Source organism: Eleginops maclovinus, chromosome 7 (assembly GCF_036324505.1).
Source record: "Eleginops maclovinus isolate JMC-PN-2008 ecotype Puerto Natales chromosome 7, JC_Emac_rtc_rv5, whole genome shotgun sequence".
Lineage (NCBI taxonomy): Eukaryota > Metazoa > Chordata > Actinopteri > Perciformes > Eleginopidae > Eleginops > Eleginops maclovinus.
In genome coordinates, this window is record NC_086355.1 from 15,423,142 (window position 1) to 15,447,844 (window position 24,703).

At 38.9% G+C, this 24,703-nt stretch overlaps 1 protein-coding gene across 1 annotated transcript; it reads right to left on the reverse strand.

The window, feature by feature from the left end:
- Nucleotides 1-892: 892 nt before the first annotated feature.
- Nucleotides 893-19,390, reverse strand: LOC134866844 (coiled-coil domain-containing protein 138-like). The gene is given in 16 exon segments (XM_063887010.1): nucleotides 893-4,392; nucleotides 5,859-5,997; nucleotides 8,337-8,510; nucleotides 11,458-11,644; nucleotides 13,286-13,402; nucleotides 13,538-13,687; nucleotides 14,173-14,277; nucleotides 14,513-14,590; nucleotides 15,364-15,483; nucleotides 16,080-16,220; nucleotides 17,637-17,800; nucleotides 18,069-18,104; nucleotides 18,107-18,168; nucleotides 18,265-18,379; nucleotides 18,689-18,728; nucleotides 19,250-19,390. Coding segments are annotated over 16 exon segments (1,836 nt in total). The 5' UTR covers nucleotides 19,331-19,390; the 3' UTR covers nucleotides 893-4,265.
- Between the last annotated feature and the right edge of the window lie 5,313 nt (nucleotides 19,391-24,703).

Here is a 24,703-nt window from a genome sequence, read left to right on the forward strand (position 1 = left end):
CCCAATCCTCTTCTGGATCATCCAAATGCCCTCTAGCAAACTTCAGACGGGCCTGGACATGTACTGGCTTAAGCAGGGGGACACGTCTGGAACTGCAGGATTTAAGTCCCTGGCGGCGTAGTGTGTTACTGATGGTAGCCTCTGTTACTTTGGTCCCAGCTCTCTGCAGGTCATTCACTAGGTCCCCCAATGTGGTTCTGGGATTTTTGCTCACCGTTCTTGTGATCATTTTGACCCCACGGGGTGAGATCTTGCGTGGAGCCCCAGATCGAGGGAGATTAGCAGTGGTATATATATACATATATATATATATATATATATACATATATATATTATACACATCTGCCATACACATCTGTTTATAGTACAAATTTCTATATATCATATACATCTGTTATACGTAATATATGCATCTGTCCATACCTCCTCATTCAACAGTGTAAAGTATTTAAATACGTTCAATGTATTCCACATATGTATATATTTCACATCCTTAAATCTTTATTGTTGTTATTGTAATTTTGTATTCTTCTCTCTTTTTCTACTATTTTATTTGTATATATATATGTTGTATATGCTGTGCATATGACAAATAAAACCTTGAAACCTGTCTTCTTATTGACCAACATGAAAAAAATAAACAATTGAAATGTATTAAATTGTAATACATGTAGGACATTTTTAGTAAAATACAACATTTAGAGACATGGGGACACACAATGTTTAGAAAATGTCTGCAAGCAGATATGAAAGGGTAATTTGTATTGAAATCATAAACAAAACTTTAAGTCTTTCGGGGCCAAATTGATCTCTATAAGAGAAAAAATATTAGTTTAATTACTGTAAAATTAAATGAATGCTGTTCATAATTCAAATACAATATAATACACAGTAGTGCAGCACTGTTTATTAAGATATATCAAATATAATATGATGTAGTTCAAACAGAATTAGACTTTACAGCTTGGCGTGGTTTTCAGTACATTTCTAAAGTTTAAACAGGCCTGAAAATAATTTGTAGGCTATACATGCCAAGAACAAACATAAATATGAAATGCAACATGTTTCCCATATGTTGTGATGTATCAAACAAAACAACATTCTTGACTTCTATAAGCAGATTGTTCGAATAGTGTTTAGAATGATTTTGTGCCAAGCTTTTTGATCTAAATACATTATTAATCACCATAAGCGGTTTCCACTGTATCAAGATTGACACTTCATTTAGGCTCTTAGTCCACAGTAATGATAGAAAAGCAGAATAAAAGAAGTGAAAACAAACTGGAATTTGGAAACCAGTGATCAGCCTGTCCACCATAAACAGCCGGTGACAGCTGCTTCCACTTACAAGATCATTTACAGTCAGGTATATTATTCAAACCTCCATGTGTTTATTGCATTACTCAAGAAGCATATTTATGCATATTGCGGCTGGGGGAAATCATATACATTTGGTGGTCTGCCATGTCAAATCGCTGATTGACTTGACTTTATGGTTGTGCTCAAGTGGAACCGCTAATGTTTCCCCCTGCCAGCCTCCTCCCACCGACCAAATAACATTTTAATGAGGCTTACAAGCCAGACCAGAGCAGGGCACTCTTTACTGTAATTTTCTAAATGTTTTAGTCCACTGAAGAAAAAAAAACGTAAATCAAGATCAGTGTTTAAAGTCGTGTGGGTGATGCAGTGCAGGGCAGGCTGGCAGTGTTCGGGAACACGGAGCAGACACGGATATGGCGACTGCAGTGAGCACCAGACTCTGTTGAAAGTAAATAAATCAGCCGCCGACACTTCCTGGAGTCCGTATAAAGGCAATAATCTCACTTTAAAGTGATACTCCACCCAAGATCTAGTGTCAAACGTTTACCTTCAAAAGCAGCTGGAAAGAGTTTTTGATTCCTTTAGTTTAAGTTGTCACTAACAATCAGTTCAAAATGCAATGTGGTTTAAAGAAACTGCAATCTAAATCTTCCCTATGCACCCATGAGCTCAGTTTGATAGAGATGTTTTGCTTTTGTGTCACGTTACGACCTTCCTGAAGCCCGGTTTGTGACAGTGGCCACGTTATTGCACACTTGAGCAATACAAACCAACTGAAAAACAAGGGCTCTGCCAAAAACACCACCAAGATGTTATACATTCTACTATATCATTTTATGATAGCTAAGCTGTATGCAAAATAAAAGGAAACCATCACGGTTACGGGTAATAAACTACAAAGATAGTAAGTCCAAAAGAGATAAATATTAATTTCACACGAATTGGATGTGAAAATGTGCATAATGATCTAATATGAACCTAATATAAATGTCCCAACTAAATGTTGACTATCAGCAGCCTGAGTGAATTCAGTTTTATGATTAAGACATATATAGATAGGCTACTGAGACCAATAACGATAGATCCAATATTGAGAAAAAATGTATGTATTATGATTGGTATGATAATGGTTGAAGGAATTTTTGTCAGTAAAACATATTTAAATGACACATTCAAATTGACCACAGCATTCCCTAAAGGAGAACAGAACTTCTTTGAGACTTGCAGAGGTCGAAAGGGTCACTTTAAGGTAGTCTTGAAACAAAGCTGAGCCTTAATACTAACACAGGGACTGTTTTATTTATCCAAGAAGTGCTGAAAAAAAGACATCTGGGGGAAACAAATGCCAGGATTGCACAACAAAGGGATTTATCCCCACTAAATTCATTCAAACTGCATTGCTGAGAAGGAACCGTCCATAACAAGATGAGATGATTTGGTAATCTGATTACATTCATTTGTTAATCCAGTGAACGGCGCAAGTCTGATCCAGTTGTCACGTCTTTCCACTCTGCTAAAAAACTCCAAAATACATTTTTCCAAAGAAGTGTTGGGCTGCTTTATATTTACAGTCTTCAATCAATTTATATTTTATCTGGAAGGCTGACATGCTCCGAGGCCGACGGGATGGACGCAGGAGAAAAGGTGGATGATAATATGATGATCTTCACGTGGCAATTTAATAAACTACACTGTATCCACCTATATTTGGGGAATTTCTGAGGGGTGAGAGTCAGAGCTGCACATATACACTGGGTGGCGTGTTGAGTGTTTGCGTGTGCAGAATGTGTTCCGTTGTTGATCATAAGGCCTGATGTTTCCATTTGATATTATCCAGATGCAACAAAACAATACCACCACAAAAGAGAAGTAAAGAAAATACCTCAAAACCTGCAAGATGTGACCTTTTCTTTTATCTATAATATAATATCCTATGCTTATTGCTGTTGCCAGTTGGAGAAAAGTAAATATGTAAGCAAAATTAAAAGAATTTAAGGGTAAACTGGGTCTTAATAGGGTGATTTGCTCCGTGAAATAGAGGGGTACTGTCCCCTTCTGGTCTGTACATTTATACCAAGGCAATTTAAATTCCACCCCCAGTGGAGATTACAATTACACTACTTATTTACCACAGCGCAATAATCTTAAAATGGGCACTAAAACGTAGCTGTTTTCCAGTAATTTTGCATATAAACAAAACTTTTAACATTGTTCTTGCACGTATTAATAGAAGTGGTTAGAAACCAGAGTCATTTGAGGTATTAACATTCCATATCATTAAAGGGGGTAACTATAAGCTCTGCTTATTCCTGCACATGTTCACAGTTGAAAAATAGGAATCTAAAAGAAAAAAAACACAGATGACTGCGCACTTCCAAGCCCACAGTTAGTCCAGGATTTCAGATGCTGTAGTGGCCTTAAAAAACTGGATGCACTATTTTTAAATTGAAACACTTCTGAGAACGTTTTCAATATCATCCTTAATGGTTCCAGTCCGTCCAATCCCCTCCATCACCCAACACCACCAGTGAGTCCCATACTGAGCTCATTACTCCCGCCAACCCACCCATGCTCTGGAACAAACAAATAAGACACATTTACAAAAAACACATGGATCCCAGCATTTCATATGCAGTCCCGTCTTAAAGTCCTTCAGTTGTTTTTGTTTATTGTCATTAAAAAGCTTCCCAGTCCCCGCCTTTCTTCCTCTGAGCACATCAGACACCCATTAAGTCCACTGGCAAGCATGACAATCACAGAAGGAATAGAGGACAAGACATCAGATTAGCATTGTGGGATATAAAAACAATAAGCCCAAGCAACATGCTGAAGTACTGAAACACAAAGCGAGTCACCTTTAGCCTCACTGGGAGGCCCGGATGGCTAAAAGGCCAATACAAGAGCATTAGGCAGAGAAACACATGTGAGCGTGCATGCGTGTGTTATTATTGGAGGTTGTGAAGGATGGACCTGAGGTTGAGGCAGAGGAAGTTGTGTGTGCGGTTGGCTTTGTGATTAAGCTCTTGTATTTGGAGGTGGAGGGAGGACCGTTCAAACAGATGGCGGTTCTTCCTGGACAAAATCACAAAAATACACAACAACCCATCAATCCAAAGAGATTCAGATAAAACACGGTCCCATGAGTCAGCAGGAGTGCAACACTTCAATTCAACGATTCAGAATTCTCAAAAGCATCGAAACATGTCATTAACTTTAACATATGCCTTTATTTTAAAATGACTGTTGACCATTTCCGCTCAAGCGCACCTAGTTCCTACAAATGTAATTCTACAGTTGCTAAGACAGATAGATAGAGAGATTGTACAAATGCTGCATTTCTACATTCAAATCTTTGAAATTGCTTACCTCATACTCACCAAACTTGGTGACTATGACCAAATTTGGTGACTATGAGGTAAGCAATTTCAAAGATTTCAATGTAGAAATGCAGCAGTTGTACAATTTATTTCTCTGTGAATAAATGCTACAACTCCTTAAAACCTGACCTACTCCGGCGTCTTGCTTACCACCTGCTGATTAAAGTGAAGGGGGTGAGCCCATTAGGAAGAACTTTGGCCCAGGCTCACTTAACGGGCGTGGGCTGACCTTTAAGGTTAACTAGCTATTCCCATTTAAGAGACAAGCTGCTCACCAGCCTTGACCAACCACAAGACCTACACCTATGTGCAACTGACTTGGTTAAGTGAATAACTAACACTTGGTGACCAGTTGACTAGGTCATTGTGTGTTGATTCCTTAAATCGTTGTTGAGATATTCAAGTCTTGACCAAAGAGGTCAAGGGACTTTCTTCAAAGTTTATAAGAGCAACTATTGCCAGATCCACGATAAAGATTTAAAGGGTGAAGATGTGGATTTATGACCACAACAAACTGATTGTGTTGAGGTAACAATCACAAGCTGAGGATTGACACACTCCCAAGAGGCCACAATTCTGAGGGGTCATGAGATGATCAACAGGGTAGGTGCACAACTTTATGTTTGCTTTTTTTCTTGAAAACTTCTGGAAGTTTTTATTTATTAAACAGAGACAGTGCACATTATCAACATTTCTGTAAATGTGCCAGTTAGCAAAGAGGCTACAACAAGACAAAAAGATTGGGAACCAGTTATTATCTATGGAAAAGCAAGTAAGGGAATATAGGTTTGATGCTCAGCATTGTTTCACATGCTGCTGCAACAAAGAAAAATCTAATTTGGGATCAATAAATTATATTTTATCTATCTTATCTTAACTGAAGTCAAACCTGGAGGTGATTTATGTCAGATAAGGATCAGTCAAATAATGCTGCACATTATTGCATCTATCCCAGTATGCAGGCATTAACTACCATGATCAGAGAGAAGTTTGCCCATGTTCAGTGTGTTTTATCTATCCTGATCTTTATTTTTTTAACCATGGATGTGTGTGTACTTACTTACTTTATTCTATTACAGCTAATGTGTGCTTTTCTTCTATACACTAACATGTAAATGGTTTCTGATTCTGATTCTACAGTATGCAGATGAGTGTGTCTACCTGATCGTGGAGAGCTTCTGCAGAAGGATGGAGATCTTCTCCAGCGTCGGGAGCTCCAGGCGAGGGCTTTTGAGAAGCTGGGCGGCCGTTCGGAAAAACTCTTCACAGCTACACGCCTCAAGGAAGGGAGTTAAGAAGCCTACAAGCACGTTGAGCAGGAGCAAAGAAAGAATTCATCAAAACAGTTTCTTTAACGAACAACACATTTCAATTTGACGGTAAAACTTCTGAGAAGAAGGAAATTATCAACTTCAGATTTACATAGTGAAGAAAATACAGGGACGCAAAAGCAAACCATGGAAACACTTTTAACGATCCAGTGAGGCGCACAGGAACAGGGACACAGATGCTGGTAAGAAAGACTCTGATGATACACACATACACACAGGGAGATGAAACAGGGGAACGACAACAGCATCAATCCACACAGATGGGAGCCGCACATTTTTTAATAAAAGCAAATGTGGACCTCATGATGGCCTAACATTTGTGGATTCCTGGTAACAAACATTTGTTTCTGCTTAAGTCTCATTCCTGCTCTTTTTAAAACTAACTCTCCACTGCAGTCCACCACGCACCGGGGTAAGAGAATACAATCGGAGCCACAGAGGGACTTTTTATAGCTGGTACAGAAGTTCTGCTGGCATCAAATCACAGCGGAGGATTGGACAGAGAAGAATGGGATCAGGTTCAGATAAGGAAGGATAGGATCTGATATGAGAGGAGGGGACGAGGCAGGAAAGAGTAGTTTGGTCAGTTATAACATCCTTTCACCTCATCGTGAACTGTATTTCTTGCTTATTTTACATTTTTAACTCAAACTTCCTGAATGGTGAATAAAGGTGTAATGTCTGCTATTAGGGTGGTTTTTTTGGACCACTTTCTTGAATGTTTTAAAATCTTCCAGACCTGAGTGAGAATCTTTTTAAAACTCATGTGGTAATTGTCATATGTTGATGACAGTCACGCATGTTTTATTATGTGTTTCAGAAGCAGTGATATTGAATCTAACAAACGTTTGCGTCAACACTGTTCATACTGCTCTGATTATTATACTCTATACTCTTATTATTATGCGCTACATTCTACACCTATGTGGATACACAGATACAGATGGAAATGGAAACACTCACACACAAAAAACAGATATATTACTTTTTCTAGGTTTAAGGCATAGGTGCTAGAGGACAAAGGGTAAAAAATATGGGTAAATACTCCTTGCAAAAGAAGTTTCACCAGGTCAGGGAGGGTTTTTTAACTACAAAGCTGTGAAAACAAATAACAAACACTTTATTACTGCGGCCAGCGGGGAAAGAACACAAACACCCACCAAGCACGTTCATATGTTTCCATGACAGTTAAATATGCTGCATGAAGCAGTGTGGTAGTTAATACAACCACTGTTTACCAGACAGCATTCAGAACCAGTAAACACCGTTTCTGAGACGTGTTGGATAACTGGTGTGTGACTGAAAGTTATACAAGTTGTCAAAGTTCGACCACAGAAGTCCTGCGTGCGTGCGCGTGTGTGTGTGTGTGTGTGTGTGTGTGTGTGTGTGTGTTTTGAGTAAAACTTCACCTTTTTGTTTTGTTTTGTTTTATTGGCAACCTTCAGGTGCAAACCTTTCTCCCTCTCTGCCTCACCCTTTTCCCGTATCACCTCATTACTGCTTGTAAAATGCAATAATTAGCTAGTTTTGCCAGACTTACAGCTCCTTAAAACACACGACACACACACACACACACACACACACACACACACACACACACACACACACACACACACACACACACACACAACACACACACACACACACACACACACACACACACACACACACACACACACACACACACACACACACACACACACACACACACACACACACACACACACACACACACACACACACACACACACACACACACACACACACACACACACACACACACACACAGCTCCGGCCAAAGTCACCTCCAGCATGTGGTTCTGCTGCGTATTACCGTAGCAGTCCTAAATGATGCGGTTTATAACCCGGGCGAAGCTCCTGCAGCTGTGCTCTCGTCTTTGGTCTTACTATAAAAGAGCCAGGAGGTGGTGGAGGTCCGAGGTTTATTGACAGCTTCTAAATCTTTTTTTCCTGACCAGCGATGATTGATGTGAGCTCAGACAAACCGTTACCTTTCACATGTGGTTTTTATAATGGGATGATATGGAGTCAATCTGAAGGAGGAGCTGGTAAAAATCAAAGTTAATAGTCATACAGAAAAAACTGTCTATAAATCTCGGGGCTCGAAGAATGATCACAGCAGCTTTCGAGGCCACGTCAACCACAGGAGGTGTACAAGTTCCCACTCAGACAAGTTTTAAAGTATTTAAAAAATACTCCATTGTGATCATTTTTAATATGATGAGGTTTTAAATTGTAAAAAATGTGCTTTTCAGTGATTGGCTTTGAGTCTGACACATGTACTTACGTGATTGTTCAGTCAGCTGCATGAGGATGTCTACAGGTGTGTGAAGACCTCCGTGGCCAGCCCGGAGCATCGACAGCAGCACACACACACCTCCACAGTGGATGAAGAGGCCTCGGCTCTCCTCAGACATCAGCTCAGTGCAGAGACTGTCCAGAGCCTGGGCCAACACATCAGCTGCAGACAGACAGAGAGAAATACTTACAAACAGACGCACTTAATTAGGTTTTTGAATCATTTCAACCTTTTACTAAGTGTTCGACTTTCAGTTCAAAGATGGTTCATGAATCAGTAAGTAATAGAGTGATACATCAAGAATACAAGCTAAATTATGTTGTTTTTTACAGAAAAAATTGTTTTAGAAAATGTTCTCTAGCTCCTTTCTTTTGACGGAAAGGGCATTTGTTGCCCAGATGTAATGTGTGGTGAAAAGCTAGCACACAACAGTAAGAAGCCAAGTACAATGAGAGGACACCAGGAAGGAAAACACCAAAAGAGTTTGGGTAAAGGTCAGGAATTCTTGACAGGAAAAGTGTGATGACATCATTAATTATTAATTGAAGTCTTGTCCAACCATGAGAGAAAAACTACACCTAACAACAAGGGGAAATGTGTAATCCACAGTGGATTTTGATCGACTAATAAAGTAATCATTGCAACACTAATCTAATCTTTGAATTATTGTCATAATGGCGTGTACCCGCAACAGCACAATTATCTTCAATCTACCCTTTCACCATCTTATCCCTAATATCCAAGGCCCTTTCCTTTCTTTCTTATTCTCTACCACATTTGCTTTAATGCTTGCCATCCTTCTTCAATACTTTTTGAGTCCAGAATCCTCTTTACCTGTCATACTCAAATATATGATCTGTGATCACCTCATATACTTCTGAAGGTTTCTGAAGTTCTCTGAAAATGCTTTTCAAATGTCTGAAAGGGCTGGATTTATATACAGCCTCAAATGGGATAAAAGCTTTTTTTCTTTTTCATCTCGACTGATTTCGGTTAGCTCCATCTCGAAATGGTGCCCATTATGTGTAAGATCCCCACAAATATGAAAGGGAAGAAACATCTCTCCGTTATACTTAATCTAGTTTCCTGTCAATCCACAGAAGGGGAGAAAGAGAACCTGGTGAGCAGACTGACGCAGAATAATCTCTCTAAAGACATACTGAAGACATACCCTTCAAGCATTACAGCAGATGGAGGGTCAGTTCAGAAGAGAAAATAGTTTCATAAATATCAGCGGGTATGTTGGCAGCAGCCACCAAGGCCACTAAGATGTGGAAGGTAAGGGAGCAGCATTTGGATGCAGCAGAGCTAAAAGCTTCTTTGTAAATATAGTTAGTAGCGAGAAGCTTTGTGAGGTAAACGTTTTATGGGGGAGACAAAAAAGCCCTAAGATAGACATAACCAAGTTCCAAATACACTGCCTGGCAAAAAAAAAAAAAAGGTCAACCAGGCCATCTGCCGCAACCCCAGATCATAGCACTGCCCCCACAGGCTTGTGACCTTTTTTTTGGCCGGGCAGTGTATGACGAGATGGGAAGTTACTAAGTACATTTATTCAAGTACTGTACTTAAGTACAATTTTGGGATACTTGTACTTTACTCAAGTATTTCCATTTTTCTGCATCCTTGTACTTCTTCTCCACTACAATTCAGAGGTAAATGGTGTACTTTTACTCTAGTCAAGACAGTTAAAAAATAACCTCCTCTTGTTAGCAGTAAACTAAATGTCAGATTCAGTCATCAGCAATAATCTTCTGGGAACAATGTATGCATGTTCAGAAAGTCATGGCTCTCCATTCATGAGACATGTTGCTGTGGGTTACAGAGGGTGTGCACTGCAACAAGGTCTCTGCTCTGCTCTCAATCTGAAATATGCACTCGTATTAGCGGTGATGTGAAGATTTTGATTAAAATGTGGAGTGAGATGTTTACACAGCCTGGGAAGTGTGTGTGAACTCTTACATGTCTGACACCCTGCTGACTCTGTGGATTCACACCTACCGGGTGAGTGTGAGCATAGTGGGAAGTGATAATTACAGCAGATTTACACACTTTTTGTAGGTCGGATCATGTTTCCTTTTAAACCTGCTTTTTTAGAAATACAATTATTATAATTATTAAGTGTAAAGTGTTATTTTACCAAAGACAAATGATGAAAAGTACTTATTTCACATTATTTAAATGTCTTTATCCACAATAAAGAAAACTTGTGTGTGACATACGTAAAGCATATCATGTGTTTCTTAACATCTCTTCTCTTTTTATGATTATTGAAATTGTACATATACAATTGAGTGTATGAGACTGAGTATCTACAGCACAAATTGATCACAGGCACTATTAACGATTCACTTTTAAATATTCGTATTTAGTTCTAATGTTCAATTTTGTCAATCACTTGAATTAAGTCTGTTATAACTGAACATACAGCCCCGGAAAAAAATGAAGAGACCCCTCCAAATGTTTGTTAAACCTTTATCTCTACATGTATGGCAGCCATTCTAGTGTCTGTTGAATTCCAACACAGAGAAATGTTGTCAGTAGTTTAGAGAACACAATAAAAGATCAAATAAAAATCATTTAACTCAAAGACAAACCTATTAATAGTAAAACCAGAGAAACTGATAATGCTGCAGTGGTCTCTTTATTTTTTTCTGGAGCTGTATAATTTTAAAAAAGTATAAGTGTTTTGGTTTTAACAGAGCAATTAAACATGTCCCTTGGGAATTCAAATATAATCTTTGCAGCTAAAAAAAGTTTAATTCTCTTCAGAAACATAGTCAATAATAGGGAAGTGTGATGAATCATTTGAAAATAATACAGTAGATGTTTATATATAAACATCTTTAGGTGTTGGACAGCTCTGGAGATGTCACTTAGGGCTCTAGAAATTGTCATTGGCATTTTTCAAATTGCTCTGACTCATCACCGACACAAAGCTCTATTCCTTTAATAAAATGAACTATTAACATGTTTCTATAAAGAACATACTGTATCCTCTACCCGGTGCTTTACTCTGACCCTCTTTCCTGCATTATGTCCCTAAATTAATATTTGTTTGCATTTCAGCTTTAGATACAGTATGCACTTCTATGTTAGGTACTGTTACCTTGCGTGACGGTGCGGAGGATGATGAGGGTGGAGAGGATGCGTGTGTGAGGATGGGGGCTGCAGTAGAGGGGCCGGCTCCTGCAGGGGGTCCGGTCTGGATCTTCAGACTGAAGCACTGCTAACTGTGCCGGGGTCTTTGATACCTCCTCTCCTATCCGCCGCAGAGTTGCAGATAGTGCTACACGCTGTGTGTGTACACACACACACACACACACACACACACACACACACACACACACACACACACACACACACACACACACACACACACACACACACACACACACACACACACACACACACACACACCATGTGTATCATAACTGCGTCTGCACTCAGTTACTTTTGTTTTATAAAATCATCTGCCAAGAGTGATTTCCATCCAACACCGGGCTTCTTGTCAGACTTCTCCAAATACGTTTTGGAGCCAATAAATCAGCGCTGTAAACTACGGTTACTATGCAGAATCTATGCATCTCCAAAACAGTGAACAGCTGCTGGTTTTCATACACATCCCTTTCTGTCTTCCCTCTCCCCAAAGTGTCCAACAGCTTTATAGGGATCTACGGTTTTTAATTATTCCGTTAATGCATTTTGACCCGATAGCGTTTGGTTTTAGTCTTGAAGTGAACACATGTTGCAGCAATAAGGCTGCATGTGATTCCAGTTTAACATCAAGCATGTCACTGCACAGATATGACATGCTCTGACAAACAAACATGGGAGGGGGCCAAGCTCCCTGCAGAGGACTGAAGCTTGGAAGATGGAGGCAGTGGGTAAATAATTTTTTGGGGGTGGGGGCCTAAAGGATAATAGCCAGGTTTGGAAAGTTGGAAAACAATGCGCTGAAGGTAAGGGTTAAAACCTATTTATCCTTCTCAATAAGATGAGCGTATAGTGGGAGTGGACAATAGCGCAGAACTGTCTTGTGGGACTCACACACACAGGGACAGGCTGTTTTCCCTTCTCTTTTGAACACAAGACGCAACTCGACAGGACCTCCAAACATTACAGCCCACCGAGCTGCGACACCAGATGTGGTGATACAGTGGATATCTCCTGCTGATGGTGGATGTGTACCTCTGCTGTGTGTAGTAATGTCTACAAGGTCTGAAGGAGAACTCTGTGTCGTGTTTGGTTTCTGCTGCAACGATAAAAGGGAACCAGCAGCTAACTTTAGAATTACACTCTTCTCCTGCAAGTCCAAAAACCAAGACACTAAGGAAAGGTGAAGGCCACAGGATAATCTATTTCTTTAAAGAATAAATTGCCTCTCGCTGTAGAAGATCAGGTTTTCCAGTTCATTACTTTTTGTTTTAAAGACAGCCACCTGAATAATGCATAAACATGTGTGTTTATGGTTGTTGCTACTTCTTTACTGTAAATTTAAATGAACAATAGAAAGACATTATCTAGCAGATCTAGGTTTATGTCTTGATCCTAGTGGCTACCTGATGAAGGGTTTTAATAAACAGAATAGTGAATTACTTTTCCTACATTTTGCCATATTGATACAAGACAGAACTGCAGGTCAATTGACTAGCCTACAAGTTACATTTTGGCTCACAGGAAATACAAAAGAAACTAAAATGAACATTTCCTGAATAGTCACAACCAGTCATATTTATAAGTGTCACAATTGTTACTATTCGCGTGTGTTCTAAACTCCTTTCATTTTTCAGGGACAATCTATAGCAACAATAAGCCAACATACTCCACATTTTCAACTATTATGGTTGTGGTACATTATATTATTTTATGCATCATTTAAAACATTTCTGAAGCAGCCCAGTTTATGTAAAGTAATAACCGTAGCTTATCTTTACCGGTGTGCTGCTGTCCATCGGTCTCAAAGACCAGTGGATGAGTCGGAGAAGGTTTAGCAGGAGGTCTGGTTCTGATGAAGGAGTGTGATGAAGCTGATCTGCTAATAATGGCAGCACCTAAGGAACCAAAGATGTGTTATAACTTTATTTGCAGTAGATACATCTTAAACGTGTTTTAATCGAATGCTCTTTTGCAGTCAGGACATCAAACGTTGTAATAAAGTTACAGTAAAGCTGCAGTGAACGTTCCACCTTCAGGCATCTCTCGTTGAGTACCACCTCTGGAGGCAGACACTGGCCGAGACCTTTCTCTGCGTTTCCTGCCACTGATGACGTCTGTCCATCAAGCACCCAGTCCAGGACAAGGGCCAGGAGCTTTAGAGTGGTGGGACTAGAGCTGCCCTAAGGGAATGAGTGTAAAAACAAAGGGTTAAATTATATTACTAAAACACAAACTTTGTCACTAACTGATAACTTTACTTATAGTGTCTATTTCTATTAAATCCTTTTCATCTGTCAGATGCAGGTCTGGATATGGATTCTACAATATGTCATGCATGAAGTCACAATCAGCACCTTAGAAGTCAGATTTACTGGGGATCCTAATGATGCTCATTAAAAGTTGGAAAATGTCTGGTAATGAAATGAAAGATTGTTTTTGAAATGACAAGTGAAGCTGTATCGACAGAGCTCTGACCTCAACTGAATCCACTGACAATTCATCTTCATTAACAGCCGTTTTGTGATGATAACCACATTTTGAACTATGATTTATCATGTCAGCTGGCAGGATGAGTGTAGCTTGTGGAAAAGGCGTTTGTACTTTTTCCAGCTCGGCTATACATTAGTGTGTTAGTGTGTGTCTTATCGTGCTGTTGTTGAACTACCTTGTTGTTTGATTTTCCAGAGGCAGCTGTTTTCTCCTTATTGGATGGTTTAATGACACTCGCTTTTTGACAGCCTCTCAATGCGATGCTGTGCTCATATTTCCTCTGAAAAGAACAAAATAATTATTGATCTTGGAACCATATATATTTTTCAAATCTTTACATGTAATTATATTTCCATGTTACAAGAAATAAATTATTTCAACTAAGGGTGGACAGGTTTAGGATCATCAAGATACATTAAAAACTCAGATTGAATGTAAGAAGGGCCACAGAAAACTGTCTTGAAAGAAATAGGAAAATAAAGTACCAATCTGTGCATTTGTCAGTATTTTCTTACCTGTAGGTTTTCAAGTCGAGCCTGCACCCTCTTGGATTGGCTCTCTATCTTTTTATTCCGTTCACTGATCTCATTCAACTGTTGAGTTAAAGAAAAGTACATGTAAGTCTGCAATATATGTCAAGAAAAACATTTCTTAAATTGTTTCATACAAATCGGCTCACTTGTTGAGCCAGGAGGGCTTAATTCAAAGGAACAAAAGCACTTCCAAGGTCCAAACTAACACTAATACCAAGAAAACAACGCAGATTAACAGATTTTATTCCATTGTTGTATCGTTCAACCTCTAAGAAAAGAGTTAGGTCATAGCGCCCTCGTGTGGTCTAAGGTACTCACTGCTGGGTATGAGTCAGAATCAGGATCGGTTTTATTGCTAAGTAGTTTATACTTAGGACAAATTTGTTTTAGTATATGTGGTGCATACAAAGACACAGAAAATAGAATGCGTAGCAAGTCTTCTAATCCTCCTCTGTTATTAGTAGAGATTTTATTTTACTTAGGAAAGTTTAGGAAAATTTAAATTAAAATTGACTGGTACTTTTTTTAGCAAACGTTTTATATTACTCCGAAAGCATAACTTTTGGGATTTTTTTTTCGACCATACTGATCAGAGAGCCTGCACATTTAAACAAAAGGATTAAATCAAGACTCATCATTATACGCATAATGACCTTTTTATTCAAACAAAAAAACGTTTTAAAAATCATTTTGTCAAAAGAAAAGTAGTCATGGTTTACATTTCAGCCCTTGATGTTCATTTCATTTCAGCATTAAATAGCATTTTATGTAACCATTACGTTTTCAACAAAAAACAAACAGACAATCATGGTTTCAATGTTGTCACCTCTAACCTGTTTCTTCATGCTGTCGTTCAGCCCCTTGATGGTGTCAAAGCTGGACTTGAGCCTCCTGTTCTCCTTGCTCCTCACTCTGATAACTTCCTGCAGCTCGCTCAGCTCTTGTTTTTGTTTCTGTGTGTGTTTCACATCGAAAACAAATGCATGTGCGTTATGAAAAGTGCAACGACCCCAACAATGCTGTGGCACATTAGTGAATCATAACATAGACTAGAGTGTGCTATTAAAAATCTATTAGTGGTCAGTTGATTGCTTGTCCTGCTCATGAGATGGGCAACTCCATACTAACCATTACAGAAATGATTTAAGTTTAGTTTGCTTCATAAAAATGAAAGATTCATAGATCCAGCCGGAATATTATATTTTAAAGGCGAGGACAGGCTTGCTGTGGCTATCCACCTTCCAAGGCAGCTCTCCCCCTCTCACAGACAAACTCTCCTGGGCTCGTGTGTGTAGCGTATGAACATGGACTGTGTGCATGGGAGTTTTTTTTATCTAGAGGAAAGCAGAAAGAAGATGGTAAAACTAGCCCACATGTGTTTTGCAGTTTGTCTTTATTTCAATAATAGATAGTAAAACTAATGGAATTAATATTAAATAATCAAATATAATGCAATGCTTTTAAAAGCCATATGGCCCAGCTGTAGGTGAAAGGAGGTGGTGAAGAAACGAATAACCCATCCCTTGTGTTGAACGTGTGTGTTACTGACCTCCTCTACAGATGGTGTGCCGGAGTGTAGCATCTCCTCGAGCCTGACCAGCCTCCTAACAGCCTCCTCCTCCTGGTGCTTCAGCCTCCTCTCTCTCTCCTGCAGCTGCCTCTCCCACCTCTGCTGGCCTCTTCGCTCTGCCTGTAAACATAGAAGACACACAAACATTACTCTTACTAAATTTGATATCCTATAGAGCTCCTGCAGATGATGTCATATATGCTGGTCACGTGACGAGATACGACAGGGGCAGCCATTTTGGCAGTCATCGCGGCAGTAAATTGACAGGCACTGGCAGACTGTCAAGGATGGTGGATAACTGCTGTGCACCAGGTTGCACAAATAGGCGTGGGAAAAAGAAAGGTGTATCGTATTATCGCATTCCTAAAGACGCGGAGAGGAGGGAGAAGTGGATTGGAGCGATTAAAAGAGCCAGGAGCCTTCAGAAAAAGACTGAAAGATGGGACCCCCCCGGCCGTTGGCTTTCGCTTATGCAGTGATCACTTCATATCAGGTGGGTGAAGGAATACAGTACAATGCTACAAAAAGTTTCTGGTCATGAGAGCAGCTCTCCCCGAGTCCCGCTGTGCAGTTGCAGTGGGCTCCCAGCACAACACCGTCGTTCCTCACCACCACCCATGGCTTTAGTTGACTTTCATTAAGCCTTTGGGAGTGATTAACCTATATGAAATTCCAAAACAGATAAATAAAGGTAAAAAACGCCAGCCACTTTGGTTGAGTACGATCAAAAATACAAACTAGCAAGTTACAGATGCACTGCAGTAGCTATCCAAGCTAAAAAACATGCTAACGTGACACTTCCGTAGCTAGCCAAGCTAATAAACAAACAATGCTAACGTGACACTGCCTATCAAACTGGAATAATTTAATACTTACCCTTGCAGTGATGATGCCGAAGTTTTTGGATGTAAGACTCCACAGTTGAATGTTGTTTACGAAGCCGGACTGACACCATTTGTAAGCCTCCAAGCTTTTGTACGCTCTGAGGGAGTCTCCTGAGTACACTGATGGAAAGCTTACAAGATAGCTGTGGATGTCTGCGTAGCGCAAGTCGGGTACATCGTCTTCAGAGCAGGAGGTTATGCTCTTGAAAAGCACACCGGGTGAATTATATGGGTCGCTTATATTTAATCTCTCTAATTTTGTACTATAAAGCCGAATTTCACTTGAATTAAAATGAGAAGTATACTCGCTCGGTAAGAAAACACTGGCACCGGTGGTCATGTTGACTGCCAAAATGGTGGCTCCCAACCAAAAGTCACGTGACCGCAGGAGCTCTATACAAAGATCTCAAATCTAACTAATCTATGATTCTTAATAACAAAACAACTCTTTACAAATAAAAAAAAAATGGGAAATTACACAAAATGTATTGTATAATAACATTATCTGAAATCTAAGATAACATAGTACACACTTTTGTAGGTATCTCTTTATGACACACTAGGAAACATACACAGAGTCAACCTTTCTGTATTGTACTTCTCCCATGCAGATTTACTGATAAACCGTCATTATAAAGATTCTGTTCTTCACCTTTAGTTGTTCGTAGATGGTCATCATCTCCTGGTACACGTTTGCTAGCATTAAGGAAGAGGAACGGCACGAGTCAGGGAGTCGGTGAACTCTCTGCAGCTCTCCGTCTGTCGCATTTCCCTGGGATCCGTGGCTATCATCCAGAGAAGAAGGCAGAGTCACATCTGGACAAATATAGAGGAATAATAGGGGTTAGTCTAAGTCAAGGTTATTATCAGGCCCAAGGAGAAATCAAATATTTCATCAATATTAGGAAAGAAAGGGAATCAATTGTCAGAACTTAGGTGAAGTACATGAACTAATCAGTGAGGCCAATTTTCTGAAACGATTTTCCTTAGAAAATATTAACCCTGAATTTAATTCAGCAGCTGCTACTTTGAGTTTGGTATGAATAAAACACTGGTGCCTGGCAAACTGCTGTGACACACGCACCTGTCTCTGTAAAGTGCATCTGGGAGTCCTGAAGCAGGAATCTGCAGAGTCCCCACTCAGGTCCTCATTACTGCCATGCAGACCACGATCACTCCCAAGCCTTAGATCAAAAATAGCAACAAGTTTTGATCAAGGCATAATACTCAAAAAGAAATACGAGGGATGGTATTTTTTGGAGTACTCTCATTTGATTTACTGGTCAGGATGATTAGAAACTGCTTTGAACAGCTCACGTAAAGCTTTGCTGTAGCTTTTCAACTCTTTGCTTGGCCGTTTGGATCTGTTCACCAAAATATTCTGTCGTATTGCCTCTGAAAAAGTTAACATAAAGCAATATTATGCATATTAGCTTAAGGTTTGGTAGGTATCATCGAGCAGATGTGGATCAAACCAACGAGCGTGATTTGACTTGGATTTAAACAAAGCCTGTTAATACACAGAAAGACACAGTAGGCCTAAGGAGTACATTGGAGCAATAATCTATACAGTCATATCCTTTTGTAATTTCTCTACTGCTATATAAGAGAAAAGGAATAAGTGTATGTTAGGGACCTGCTATAAACAGATCAGGAACCTGTTGTTATCGGAGCATGTGGAGGCCCTGTGCGAAGTGCTCTTACCTTCCCTTGTTGCTATGAAAATGTCTTCTGACGCTGGCAACTAAAACAAATCAGGACAAATACATTTTTAAGAGAAAGGAAATTTCGATTGGACATTTCAAGTATGATGGCTATTTTAACATACAAACAGCTGTTGGACCACACATAACTTGTGAAAGTGTGCAGTGGCTCTTATTCATTCATGCGGGCATTCAACGTTAATCTGACGTCATGACAGCAAGCGAGCACTGCAACAGGTTCGTTCAATTAAAACGTTGCTACTTCACACAAAGAACTTCCTACAAACAAATATATTGGCTGCTTGAAGCTTGTAGAGTACAGTAAACATGCTTTACCGTTATAAGTTTGATATTAATGTGTTTTCATTGAACTTTAGAAACAACGGACATGTGATTTCACTAGCTAACTATTTTAGCTTAACGTGACACAACACAAGGTTGAACCACTGGCCGGATACTGGTCATGCTAGCTTTGCATTGTTTAACTGCAAAGTATTGCTACCATGAAGTTTTCAAACGAGCTGAATGAGTGTGTGACTTAAAGTTGTTGTTAAACTCAAACCTGCTTCCTCCTCTCCAAATATTTCAGCTTAATCTGCTCGACTGTATCAGCAACGTCGGTGTCTATGGACTGCAGGTTCATAGCTCCTGTGAGTTAGCTTTGCTATCGAACCAATGTGTATTTCTTTTTTTGCTCCTTTTACTAACAGCAGTGAGATGTACCTCATAGAATCTTTGTCAAACGTCGCAAAATGAAATAAACTTCCGGTTGTACCTTTCAACCAAAACCAGTTTAAATGATGATGGATGGGCCTGTTTCTTGACATAACTATTATTTTGAAATTCAAATTACCACACTTCCGGTATCACTCTTCTAGACTACAGACGCTATTCTATTAAACATGATGGAAATACCAAGCCTTTATCAACTAATTGGTTGCACATTCTATCCTACAGTGTCTTCTTAAGGTTTGAGATATTCCATGATTTTTAAATTAAATTTCTCCCTTTGGTACTTTGGTATATGTTACTCTTATCCCGTTAAAATGTATCCTACTTTGCGTAGTTTTCCTATGATATTTGTGTCCTTTTGAATTGTTAAATTAGGAATATAGGATGTGAGTAGGCGACTACATTTACAATATAGGAATTTAGAATGATCTACTCCTTATATCTGCTTTTTTTGTTTCCCTTAGTTGTATTGGTGACATGTAATGCATTTGTTAAAAAGAAGTGATCTGATTTGACTTTTTATTAAAAAGTCAATCAAGGGTTTTAATTTGTGTAGTTTTGATAAATTATTAAATCTCAAATCATTTCAGCTTTTGATGCCCTGAGGCAAACTCTTTTTTTTCTGAGGTTGATCGATGGAGTCCAGCCACATTGTAGTTACACCATTCAACCAGAGAGTGTCAGTGCCTCATCAGAGTCAAAGGGATCAGGCTCTCAGTGAGTCTGCTTCGCTGGCTTGTTTCTGGACAAGAAAATTGTACCATTGGTCTTCAACCTTTTAGATATCTGCAGTTTAATATAAACCAGCCAGATGTTTAATAAATGATATATTGCATAAACGTTTCACTCACAAGACTGATTCACATTCAATAAATATTTGTGTCATTCATCATTACAAAACTTGAATATGATCGGTAATCCAAGGCATTATGTGTAATTAATGAAAGTGCAACAAAGTAAAAGTCAACTGATTGTGAAGACCATGCATAGAAGCATACTACAGGAACCTTGGACTGCTGATCACAACAGCAACCATTGAAAATAAAAAATGATCAAACAAAAGTATGGTTAGCTATCACTTAATTCAGAAAAGCTCATTTATCAGTAAGAGATTGTGAGAAGCTACACACATAAAATATGAATTTTAAAGTGAGTCCATGTTGGTGTTATCCAGAGATTAACCTTGATGCTCTCTGAGTACCTTTCTTGCCCGGAGCGTTTAACATTTGGCCATTATGTTTGGCAAGCAGTGCCAAGTGTGCTCTAGACTTGAATAGTCTACAATAGGCTAAAAGATTAATGTCCTCTTTCTTTATTTGGCTAATTAGCTGCCTCTGCCATTAAAACACATTCTCATAATTCAATCACTTTGTCCCTGCAGGCTCTTCCTCTGATGCTGAGAGAAATTAGCCAATAACAAAACTAACACTGATCTTCATTAGAGAGCTATTTGCTTTGCCACTTTATATGGAAATAACTGTTCTTTAATGTTAATTAGTCATAATGCAGTAAGTTGGTTCCTCATCAAGTGCCAAAAGGAGACAGTATTGGACCATCAGCTGGACTCTGTGTGTGTATGTGTGTGTGTGTGTGTGTGTGTGTGTGTGTGTGTGTGTGTGTGTGTGTGTGTGTGTGTGTGTGTGTGTGTGTGTGTGTGTGTGTGTGTGTGTGTGTGTGTGTGTGTGTGTGTGTGTGTGTGTGTGTGTGTGTGTGTGTGTGTGTGTGTGTGTGTGTGTGTGTGCAACCTCTCTTTGTGTATGTGTAAGGGTGTACTATCCAAGTCTTTTTGTCTATCCTGTTGCTCTGTAGCCACAAACTTTTATAAAACCAGCACTCTGGGACAGAACACATGCTGACACATAAAGACGATTGATGACACACACACATCCAAGTCTCTGTTTCATCATTTTGTAATTTGACAAAAGCAATCATAAATGAGGATATGATAATTGGGGTGGATTGTCATTGAACAGTGGGATATTCATAACAAGTGCAATTCTCCTGTATATTGTAGCAGAGTTTATAGGCCCGTTTTTTAGCATGCAGCTCTGATTAATTATTGTGTTTTTCTGTGTACTGTCTCTGTGTGTGTCCATACAAATACAATACAGACAGTCTACTGGGATGCGACCAGCAGTTATCGTTTGCACCCTCTGTTTTCTCACAAACATCACAAACACATGATCCAGCCCAGGGGATACGACTAGACAAAAGCAATCAAGTCCTATCATTGAATTAACAACATATTGCTATGTTGTATTGCAAAAGCAATTATCTCCTGCCTCATGATACAAAGCCATGCACACACATGCAAGTGCTCTCACACTCAATTAAAGTGGTGATGGCAGCACTCCGCTGTGAAAATGATTGCATTTCAATTGGCATGACTCTTTGAGTCCACAGAGCAGTATTATGTATGCTAATGCAAGCTGTAAAGACGGATCTGGGGTTAGGTTGGGGCCCCCGGAGCAATTACACTGCCTGAGAGTCCGGGCAAGACACTGTCCCTGGGCATTCAAGGCACTTTTACGGGCTTTTTCATATTAAAAGTATATGTTTGAAACATCATAGGGATATGCATGTTAAAAAGTCAAAGCTTAATAGATACCTCAGTGTTAGAGCGATGCAATCAGGCATTATCGGCCTGATGAATGATGTTATGAATTAAGAAAAAAGTTCTTGTGTCATTGCTGAGACAGTTATGTATGTTCATATTTTCCACATTACACAGCATTAACCCTGTATGCTGGAAGCAGGACTGCAGTGTTCTGCTCAGAGGCACTTTGGCAGAATTAATGGAATCTTTTGTATCATTTGAAGCGGGGTTGTATGAGGGACTAATCCATTCTCGGTTTATAACCTCCGGGAGATGGTGGTCGGCATGCCCCTAGAGCAGAAGCTGAGCAATGTACTGCTGAGGATGGGGGTAGCAGCTATTTTAACCACCTTAAAAAAGGCCAACCTGATTAATAACTGTATTACTTTAATATGTTATTGCATTACCTTGCCAACAGCTCGTTCTGCCTGTGGACTGAATTCTGCGTTCTATGCTTTATGCAAAGCAACCTGATTCCATTGAAAAACAAATATAACATGTTTTACCTCACAGAAAACTGGAGATGCTAGTCTGCCTCATTCCATTAGTTTGTTTGTGTTATTGTGTGATTTGCTGAATCTGGTGTCTGTTTGTAGAAAGGATACATGAATGAACTGCCTCAGGTCAGGTCTGTTCAAGGTTTTATTTGTCTATGTTTTGATCCAATTAATACAATTGTGCTGTGTGGAAGAAAACGTTAGAGAAACAATGTCATGGTAGTTACTAAAGATAATCCAAGGTCTTCCCTGTCAACAGCGTATAGTGAAGAGTATTATCGGTGAACTAACTTTTCAAAGACAAGACTGGAACTTATATTCACTATCAAATGAGTTTCAATAAGGGTAATATTACCATCAAACAACTACATCAAAGTTTTTAATGCATACACTCGAGGTTTTTGGATTCTTTTTTGTATTGCATTTATATTTGAAGCTTTTTTACAACAAGGGTTAGAATGACACACAGTTTAATTTAATTTTATAAGGGCATCATTACCGTTTTGCATTGATGCTTATTATTAATTGAGGTATCAATGGGTTCATTTAAAGAGCAATTAAAGATAATTATTTTAATCAAAGCATGAAATGCTTAGCACAATTAGTTCATACAAGAGGCTTAATGATATCACAGTACTGTGAAACAAACCAAAGCAACGTGTTTGTTCGAACTTTAATTGTTTATGTTGTTCCTCATTTAGTTTATAATTTTCTTGTACTAAAATTAGCAGCAGAACACAGAGGACGTACTGAAACTAGTTAACCCGTTAAGCACTAGAGATTAGTATTAATCAGAACTGCACATGCAATCAGCATTACCACCAAAGCCCTGCAGGATTTATCAGCATAATAACTTTTGGTGTTTAAGAGCTCGTAATAGCTTTGTCCGGTTATATTTATTAGGTTAATTTCTTCAGATTTAATTGATACATTAATATTTTAATGTTAACCCTTAACATACTGTATAAGACCGTTGGGAAACTGAGGGTAAAGTAAACCCTCCCCCTGTGAAACCCCTCGAAACCCACTTATTTTTATTGTAACGTATGAAAATGTTTTAACTATTCAATTGATTCATAGTTTAATCAGATTTTTAGTTTAGCCTGATTATTATGGTGCTGGAATATAAATGTGAATTACTGATCATTAGGTGAGAATACATGAGATAAGTGTGGCAGAGAATGTGTTTTATTTCATTGTGTTATTTTCCTGGCAATACTCTTTTAAAAAGTTACATGCTGCTGTATGAACAAGCACCGGATTTTCTTTTTTGTTGGCCTTGTAAAAAGGACAGGTGCTTATGGGAAAAGCTCTTGTATTGAACACTATGTTCGCTTCCACGCAGCTATGGCACTTCATGGAAGCAATTGTACTGTATTCATTAGCTGTTAATATGATTAAATTAGAAGTATTTTTTTGTTCCTGCCAGTATTACATTTTTCAATTTCTGCTTATTTGCTGAAGGTTTACTGAAGCATCACATTACCAATTCAAATTATCGCTTCAAAACAATAAGACATTGTGTTAAATAGACTGTGGAGTCTGGAGTGTCTGCATTGTCGTTTGGTAAAATGTTCAATTTCACTCTTTTTTTCTCCACTTTTCTCACATGATAAAACATGCAGCAAGTCTGAAATACATTTCACATCTATTTAAGAAGAGGTTTTAAATCTAAATCTTATTTTAAATGTTCTTATTTTGGGCAAATGATAGTAACATTAGATGTCATTTATGTAAGTTATGTAATTGCATGTGATCTTAGTTTTAAGAATATACAATTAGAGTCATAAAGTTTGAAAAAAAAGTGAAACTACATGAGTTACTGACTAAACGTACATCTACCGACTTTGATGATAACACAATAGGCTTTTATGAATAAAACCAGTCACTTGCTTCTGTAGATTTTTTTCTAGTCTGACCCCATTTGTGAACTGATGTATGCGCAACCCCTCGAGGAACCACCGGACATGACGGGAAGTTGATCAACCTTTTTAACACTCTGTAACGGTTACTTTGGATTCCTCAAAGCCCCCATTTTGTTGCCCCCTATGTTAACCGGATGAATTGAGTCACTGTTAAACAGATAGCCACTCAAGTCAGCCTTTATAGGAGTAGAATACATTAACACAGTCCCTGATAGGGATTTTTGACCTCAACTCCCACTCACAATACACACAAAATTCCTCAGAGT